The 9,767-nt window shown below is 36.8% G+C and overlaps 1 protein-coding gene across 2 annotated transcripts; it reads right to left on the bottom strand.

Moving 5' to 3' along the window:
• Nucleotides 1-402: 402 nt before the first annotated feature.
• LOC145046502 (cysteine-rich receptor-like protein kinase 15) lies at nucleotides 403-3,335 on the bottom strand. Of its 2 annotated transcripts, none has more exons than XM_078994790.1 (7): nucleotides 2,295-3,335; nucleotides 2,075-2,188; nucleotides 1,849-1,991; nucleotides 1,533-1,743; nucleotides 1,187-1,427; nucleotides 956-1,106; nucleotides 403-824 (listed from the first exon to the last, which is right to left on the bottom strand). In XM_078994790.1, the coding sequence occupies exons 1-7, from the start codon at nucleotides 3,127-3,129 to the stop codon at nucleotides 543-545; spliced, it is 1,977 nt and encodes a 658-aa protein (XP_078850916.1). In that variant the 5' UTR covers nucleotides 3,130-3,335; the 3' UTR covers nucleotides 403-542. The 2 variants fall into 2 exon arrangements, with proteins under 2 accessions (XP_078850916.1, XP_078850923.1); XM_078994797.1 differs by having other exon boundaries at nucleotides 1,187-1,424; nucleotides 2,295-3,333.
• Nucleotides 3,336-9,767: the final 6,432 nt, after the last annotated feature.

Here is a 9,767-nt window from a genome sequence, read left to right on the forward strand (position 1 = left end):
TATAACATTAAAATATATAGAAAATACATAAAAAAAAATATATTAGAAGGCCATTTTAGTCTTTTTAATTTTCCGAAGGACCAAAACCATAAGTAAACTGACTCAAAAGGACCATGAAACATAAAAATTCGAGTTTCGGACTAAACCTTCCAAAAAAAATGCCATTTCATACAAGCTCTTTTTTAAATCCAATATGTCAATGACGTTACAACAATATTACATATTGCAAATAATTGGAATTAATTGATTTTTGTAATTTATCGTTGTAGGCCAGTTTTTAAAATGCTGCAGTTCTTGTGGTCCAAATGATTGTAATGAATTGGTCAAATGGGTTGGCTAAGACAAATGTGGTACACCAGATACAAATTACTCTACAATAATTGAAAAACAAATCAAGATCTATAGCTAGGACATTATTTCAGAAGATTTTTTCTACGAGTTGAATCTATTCGATGTTTAATGAAAACACTTGATTGTATATGTATACAAAAGAATAAAACGGTCAGTATACAATGATAACCGATGCATTTACTTTCTAAAGATCATGAATAAAACCCAAATTCATCGCCATTCCAAGTTGACGAAGATTTGTCAGAGGTCATGAATTGGCCAAAAGACATGGGAGGTTTAGGATCTGGGAGGGATTTCCATTCACCTTCAAGCATAAAAGCAACCGAAGACATGGTGGGACGATTGTTTGGATCTTCTTCAACGCATAGTAGAGCAATACGCATCCATTTGAGACCCTCATCGACAGGACAATCATCATTCAGATTTTCATCTATCAGTTGCTCTCCTTTTCCTTCTTCCCATAACATCCATGCCTTCAGTTGTCAAATTGATATGGTCTATTGTTAGAAATTAGCCACTTCTTGAAAAAGTTAGAATCTTTTAAACTAAAGTTCTTCTAATGGAAATATAAATAGAAGAAACTAATGAAAAAGATTTGGCTCACATAGTACATAAGGTTTTGTTCATGCTCATCGTAGAACAACCTGCAGTTCCTTTTCCCGGATATAATTTCAAGAAGAAGAACACCGAAACTATACACATCAGATTTAATTGAGAACAACCCCTCCATTGCATACTCAGGTGCCATGTATCCACTGTCGAAAGTTCACAACAAACTTTAATTAACCTGAATAATTGAATATATTAATTTCTATAAGCTGTATATGTGACTTACTAGGTTCCAACAACTCTGTTAGTATTAGCTTCCATTTGATTCGATCCAAAAATTCTCGCAGTGCCAAAATCTGATATTTTTGGGTTCATATCGTCATCTAGTAAAACATTGCTAGCTTTAAGGTCTCTATGTATGATCTTGAGGCGAGAGTCCTCATGAAGATAACGAAGACCCTTTGCTATTCCATTCACTATGTTGACACGCTTAGCCCAGTCCAGTTCTTTTGCTTTTTTAGGATCTTCTATCATAAAAGTAAACTAATTAACTTACGCCATAATTAAATACATAACGTTAACAAGGTCTATAATAATTGAAGGGAAGTAAAGAAGTGATGAGGAGAACGAACCAAAAAGAAACTTGTCGAGACTATTGTTAGACATGTATTCATAAACAAGAAGCCTTTCCTTCCCTTTCATACAACAACCCAAAAGCTTCACCAAATTTTTATGTTGTAGCGTTATTATTAGTTTTACTTCTGTTTTGAATTCATTCATTCCCTGACTTGAGTTTTCTGAAAGTCTTTTCACTGCTATCTTTTTACCATCGGAGAGCGTTCCCTGAGATAAAAATAAATAAATAAATAAATAAATGTTTGAGAATATGTAAACTGGCAAAAAGAAAAGAGACCAGTATATATATATCGAAAGAGTTTTGATTATTACCCAATAAACAGGACCAAAACCACCTTCTCCAAGCTTATTTGCAACTGAGAAATTACGAGTAGCGGCTTGAATTGCATCTAGTTTAAAGTAAATAATCTCCCCAGTGTCATCGTCTGATCCTTGAAGCGGTTCTTCCTCTTCACCTACTCCAAGATTATTATTACACACGTAAATAGATGGGTGATTGTATATCGTGATATACTACTTTCTTTAAAATCTTATTTACCATTTTTACTGCAGTTTTTGCCGATCTTTAGGCAAATAAAGAAGGTCGAGATTGCCAATGCTACTGCTCCCACTGCTATTACTACTGGAACGATGACATTTGTTCTTTTTCTCCCTTGATGAAAGATATCAATATCAAAAACCAACGTTTTGTGCAACACCAAACTAATGTCTATAAATTAATATGAAAATAAATATAATTAATGAAAAACACAATGAACCTGAAGGTGGAATCTGGACAACATATACTTGGTATTTTAGTAAACATGAATATCGGTAGTAAACTACTCCTTCAGCACTTCCACTATACGATGTTCTTAGATAATCAGTAGCGTTACCCAAGCACTCATCACATTTGTTGTGCGATATATTTGGAATGCATTGCATAGTCGCTTCTATATTTCCCCTAGAACTTGGTAAAATGTTAGTTTCAGAGTAAAATCTTTTACTATAACCATCACTAGCTGCTTTAACCTGTAACTCTTTGAAGGACTTTTCTAGCGACTCAGCAACTGAAATAGTATTCCAGTTGGTGATATAACTTGTTGTTGGAAACGATAGAGCTTCTTTATCATCAAGATTAACCATGTCAAAACTTGTATTAGAGTAGCTGAACATACATCTTCCGTAATACCAACCTGTAGCTTTGATTTGTTTAGAACAATCCTGTCGAAGCCTTTCGGTTGCAGACTTCACACATCCCTTACAGGATTCATTTTGAATGTCTCCAGGGCATAGTGCAAGGGCATAAGCTGTGGTGTTTTCATGGTCTTCTGAAGGATTTGAAGATGTGTAATTGTAAAAGAAACTATCTCCGATAGGTGCTTCAGGTAGAGCAGATAACGTACGATTGAGGATCTTTTCATATGTACTGTTCTGCGTATAGTTTCCCCAGTTTGCGCACATATGGTCTCCACGGGTAACGGTGACACCAGAAAGATGTATAAGAATATAAAACTGAAATAAAACTAACACCCAATTTGGAGAAACCATTACAGTTTTTTTTTTTTTTTTTGTTTGCCGAGTACTCGAGCAGCTATATATATTGCAACTCATTTGTCAAGAACTTTGACTTCTGATTCATAATTAAGTAGCGTTGTGAATTCAAAGAGTACGTAGGAAGTCGCTGAAGTAAATGTGTCATCCCTCCATGGGCCATGGCCATTATTCCGTGAATTGTAAGAAATTGTAGAGGATGAAGCAAAAATGTGGAGGATTATGATAGAAAACGAGTGGAGTGGAAACCTTCAAACCAGACCTGGTAGTCAACCTAGATAGATATTTTTTTACGTAGCTAGACCACCATTAAAAGCAAGTATAATGCAAGGACAGAAAAACTAGTACGTGGTCCATTTCTACTTTAATAATATGGCACAATATTAGTTTCATCTCTTAATAACTTTGAATATATTAGATTTGCCATTATTATTATTCAATTTGCATTCGGCCAAAACATAATGAAAATAACGGAGAACAGTTCTGTTAATAAAAATTTACGGATATTTACCGATATGACTATTAGATTAGATGAGACGTACAAAACATAACCTAAAAAGTTGAATTAGATAGAAGCGCAAATCACTTATAAGTAACAAAGTTTTCAAACATATTATGTTTTGTTTGTTTAAGAAACCCAAGTAATTTAACATTAATTTGTCTAAAAAATCCAACTAACTTACACTTTTGTTCAACTCTCATTAAAGTCGGCTAACTATTAAATGTCAACGAATGACATAGGTTATGACGTGAAATTAAATATCGGAAAAACGATTTATAGGGCCAATAAAGTTTCGAAACTATTCAATGCATTCCAATGTTAAAAAAAAAATTACTCAACTAACTTAACCTTTTGTCAAGAAAAAACCCCAACGAATTTATGTTTTTGTTCGATTCTCATTAGAGGCAACAAGATTCATTAAATATACCATTAGTTGACAAATGACATGACATTATGTTTAATGACTTGGAATAAACAAATTAGAATTGCCATTTATATATCGATCAAGGGCTTGGAGAAGACAAAAACGAACAAAGTCTGCCTTTAATCTCTTCTAATGGCTACTACTTCTTCCTATCAATCGTTAATGTCCAACTCAAGATCTACAGAGAAGATATTTGATGATACAAAGCTTTGTGGATGTTGACGCCTTTCTAGGATTTCGACTTCTAGAATGGAGGATCATCAAGAAAAAAATGTTTAGGGCTTGTTCGAACAGATGGTTAAGTGTAATTCAAAGCTTATATCATTTCCATTTCTATCAATTTGATTGACTATCTTAATAAATTCCTATTTTTGATGGAACCAAACAGATAGATAGAAGATGGATATTATAAGTGTAATTGAAAGCTTTATTAAGATATTATTAATATAATCAACCAAATAGATAGAAGACCGACATGTTAAAACTTTCAATTACACTTACCCATCTGTTTGAACAAGCTCTGGACTTTTTTCTCTGGATGATCCTCCATTCTAGACGTCCAAATCTAAGAAGGGTGTCCACATCCATGCGGTTCACATCATCAAATATATGTTTTGTAGATCTTAATTGGGGTATCAACAGTTGAGAGGAAGAAGAACAAGTACCTATTACAAGAGATCAAATACAAACATCGTTCTATTTTCTCTTATCAACGCCCTAATTAGATATATAAAGAGAAATTCTAATATATTTATTCCATGTGATAAAATATAATGCCATGTCATTTTCTAACTAATTATATACCTAATGAATCTAGTTGCCTCTAATGATCTCTTATCTCTTTCTCTTCTACAAATCTTCTAAACTAAAGTTGAATGATTCACTGTATTAAACCATACACTGATAACAACTTGAAACTCTTTTCCGGTGGTTAGACAAAACACCAAGTTCTATCACACGCAACAATCCCTTCTTACCAATCTTACACTGATTCTGTGATTCGGTGTGACAAAACACACACCGATGAGAATCTAACAGTCTTTGCCGATGGTTAGACAAAACACCAAGTTCTATCACACGCAACTATCCCTTCTTACCAATCTTACACTGATTCAGTGATTCAGCATGATAAGACACATGCTGATGAGAATCTAACAGTCTTTGTCGATGCTTAGACCAAAAACACCAAGGTCTATCACACGCAACAATCCTCTCTTTACCTTCTTCTCACTCAGTGTCTAATGATTCAGTAAGAAATACCACTCACTGATAAAGACTCGATAGTCTGTGCCGATGGTTAGATAATTAAACTAGTATCTATCACACGCACCAATCACCTTGCTAACCCAACACAAGCAAGTTGTACCTTGAATTGACGACAAACTATCTTTTAGCATCTACCTCTCCGTGATAACAATCTCAGCGCTTCCGCACTCACTGATTGTAGTTTCCTCTTCGGTACAACGACTATATTTACCCAACGGCTATTTGTTTTTTTTTTTGATTTGACAGTCTGTCAAGATACGCATTTATTTTCGATGAAGATAATCGTTATATTTTTTTTCCGTTTCATTCCTTATTTAAACCTTTTCACCTCTTCTCCAAACCTTTTTACCTTCCTCCAATCTTCTCTCACTCTTAAAACAAAAAAAAAATAAAAAAAAAAAAACAAAAAAAAACCCTATAATCCTAAATCTCTTCAATGGCGGCATCACTGTTCACCTTCTCCTCCACCTCAAGAAGAGTTGTCCCAGCTCCAAACTCGCCTCCTCTTCCCATATACATCAAAGCCACCAACGTAGTTTTCAACCCTGATATTCCAGATGTTCATCGAGGTCTTGGACTTGATGATTTTGTCAATTTCTTAGCCTCCTGCCCACTCAGATACGCAATCAGTGACATTCCATCAGAGTTCTTTCCCGAACAAATCTGTGAATTTTACTACACTGCAACAATTAATGATGAAAAAAACGCCATCTCCGGGACTATTGGCCGTGGAAGACACTCAGTCTTCATTACCGCTGACCTCCTCAGTGCTGCGCTCAGTTTACCAATCTTTGAACCATTCTAAGAGCTTCCATCTATTGAACGCTGTAGACGTCTCTTTGATCAACTGGGATACGATCACTCTAAGGCTGGTACTCGATCAGCTCTCATTCTGCGTCAGTGTATGACTCCAGGATGGAAGTTCTTCATCGGTGCTCTGTGTACATGTGTGGGTCACAAATCTCGCAGTGGTGATCAATTGAGCACTTATGAACAACAAGTCGTATGTTCCCTTCTTCTTAACAAACGCCTTGATTATGGGGCTTTCTTCTTTGATCAGCTTGTCCAACTTCTTCATGCAAATGTACGCGCTGATCATGTCCCCTTTCCATGTTGGATTGCTCTTGTGCTAGATAAATTTTTCGCTGAAGTTTACTATTCACATTCTGGGAACCCCATCCAATGCCCTCGCATGTCAGTGCGAATGTATCAGGATGATCCATTGGACACCGACATCGGCATCTCTGATCGGATGAGAGAATGGATCGCAAATCCATATACTGTTCCTTCACTCACCGCTGATACTGATGAAGGAGCTGATGGTAACAACGAACATCATGCTGATCAAGAAGATGAATCACAGAATGATGTCCATCTCTCCCCTCAACTCTCTCATCATACTCTCTCTGACACTGAGAGAGGTCACTTAGCTCAAGGGGAGCCATTATTTCAGGAGGAGCAACCATTCTAGGGGGAGCCACCATCTCAGGGGGAGCAACCATCCCAAGGGGAGCACCCTTCTCAAGGGGAGCAACCTCGCTCACAAGAAGTTCTAGGTACTCTGACACTGACTCGGGACATGAGTCAGCGTCTTCTACGAATTAAGGCTGATGTCCAGCAGCTGAAAGGTATTATGTTGCCAACTCCTGCCCCTGGCACACAACATGATGATGATCAAAAAGGGGGAGAATGTGATGATGATCAAAACGAGGGAGACACTGAATCTGTTGAGCTTGAATCTGCGGGCAACACTTTAGTCCAGACCGAGCCACCACAGCCGATGCACGAGTCTGATAGACCAGCTGCTGACGACTCAGATACACCTGCAGATACTGAACAGATTGCTGAAGATAGTTAGCATGACGATGAGTGCATGAACTTCATTAATCCCACTATTCCAGCTCAAGGAGAAGCCTCAGAGGATAATGAAGATGAACATGATGATGAATGTCAAATGCTAGATATGAAATTCATTGATCCTATTATGCCAGTCCAAGGAGAAGATTCAGATGTAGCTAGTGAGGATACTCAACCTCTATCTCGCAAGCGCAAGGCAGCAGATACTGAATTGGCTTCTTCACACACTGATACTTCTCTGCGTAGCAAGAAACCTAAGTCCATCGTCAGCATATCCAACTTGGCAGTTGAATGGAATATCTCTCTTGATCAAGTTAAGAAAATTCTTGATGAAGCCAATCAAGCTAACTTCTAAAGAATATTGCTCAAGCTAATGAATCTCTCATTCAGCATCAACTTCAGGCCCAAGGATCCTTTGAAGCTCAGTTGCAGAAGTTGTTGGAATATCAGTCCAAATCCAAATCTTCCCAGCCTCCTCCCAGTAGCAGCAAGTCAAGGACTGAAAATGTTCTAGACAGGATTGATCGAAAAAGGTTTCAAGATGTTCTTAAACGACGAGTGAGTAGTGATAAGATCATCAAAGTTAAAGCTTCTAAACCTCGTAACGAGAAAATTCTTACATTGCTGATCACTCGTCAAGGTCCTCAACATCCATAGACTGAAGTTGTCAAGAGGGATGAGTTGATCAAATACGGATATTCTGAATGGATGGAATTGCTCGAATTAGCATCCAAGCAAACTTCAGCTCTCTCTTCAGAACTGACATGTGCTCTCCATCTACTGATTAAGAAAGTTCAGCGTCTGGATCTTGTTCCCGTGAAACACTCTCAACAGCAAGGCCAAAGTTCCTCAGTTTTTAGAATCAGAAGGACCAGGTTTCAAGTTGATAGTGAAGATGTGTTGGTTCTAATTTTGGTGCTGAAGGAATAAACAACTCTCTTCCTATCGGTGTTGAGCCGGTTCAACATAAGTTCATCTCTGTTCCTGAACATGGAATGTTTTATCTCGATAAAAACAGAAGAATGTGCTTTCAGAGCACCACAGAAATTTCAAGAGCTCCAACAACACATCTTGTTGGCTTAAGACAAATGTGCATGAGTCATCAACATCTATCTGGAGAGTTTCACATACTGATTGCTATGGAGCTGCTGAATAGAAGACAGGAGCTGCTGGATAGTCCTTACTGGCCTCTAAAAATAGAAGCTGAAGTTGAGTATGAAGAATTTTTGTCCATAGGTGTTCTTGAATAGTTGTTGTTTTGAACATCATCATATTGGGGGAGATTGTAAGGTCGAACCTTATAATATGATGATGTTTGAAACTAATTCATCAGCAGCAGCATCAGCATCAGTATCAGCGTCAGCATACAAGATGTTCTGTATACATATAGTGTTACGTAACAGATTTAGTATTTATCTTGTTTCCATAGTTATCTTATATTGGTTAGTTGTAACATCCCTGATTTGTACGGATTGTCTATAATGGTTCTATATAGTCCTTTGTACGGGTTTGTAAAGAGGTTGTCTTTCACAAACCCTAATAGCCGCTTTGTGCAAACAATAATCTCTTTGTGAGATTATCCTTCTTAGTGAAAGCTCTTTGTGATATTTCGTTGTTCTGTTCTTATTATTAGTCATTGTTTGATAAATCGATTGATCTAAGGTCCTTTTACTGACCATTCCTTAAACCTACTGCCAGCTACAGAGGAAAATGAACAATCTACGGATGTTCAAGGTTATACATTTCGTTAGTCGCGATGTCGAGTTGATCCTAATACAAAAGGATAACACTTACATGGCTATATTTTTCCTATTACTTTATCTTGTGATACATTCACATAAACGCTGAGGTAGACTAGGTACTGTTAGTAATAGTAAAAAAGAGGGAAAACTATCATTGTTATAGCAAAACATACATGTCTTGGTAGAAGACTACTTTAAAACATACAAGTCTTGGTAGAAGACTACTTTCTAGTATACATGTCTTGGTAGAAGACTACTTTCTAGTATACATGTCTTGGTAGAAGACTACTTTCAAACATACAGGTCTTGGTAGAAGACTACTTTTAAAACATTCGGGTCTTGGTAGAAGACTACTCTTATACTAATAGGAAATATGGGATTTTCGAGGGTTTTCATACTTATATCAATTGTTCATTCAAATATTTACATGGCATTCATAACACCTTTCCAAAACAAGACAATGACTTGTATTCTCAGTTCACTAGTAGATAGGTACGATGGCTAGGTTTTGAGAAGACGGAGCACAGACAAGACTCGTCTTTTATTTTGATTTCATATTTTGGTGTCTTATTTACTTTTATTTTGATTTCATATTTTGGTGTCTTATTACTTGTTTATTACTTTGCATTGTTGAGATACTGTACATGACGTCCTCCACCCCTGAACGTTTCCGCCGTTCTTGGTTTTGGGGTGTGACACCGTCGAAGTTTCGCGATGGAACTAGCATCACACCCGGAAGTGTAAATAGTGAATTTACGATAGAGCGATTTTTAGCCTTAGCGAGCTAAACGAAAGTCGTAAAATACGTTAAGCCAAGACCATCCACATACATACCTCATCATTTTATCACATACCAACTATCTCATCTACCCATGTTCTATCCAACTATTAGTAGATTTAAAATACA

Source organism: Lactuca saligna, chromosome 1 (genome assembly GCF_052625555.1).
Source record: "Lactuca saligna cultivar CGN05327 chromosome 1, ASM5262555v1, whole genome shotgun sequence".
NCBI lineage: Eukaryota > Viridiplantae > Streptophyta > Magnoliopsida > Asterales > Asteraceae > Lactuca > Lactuca saligna.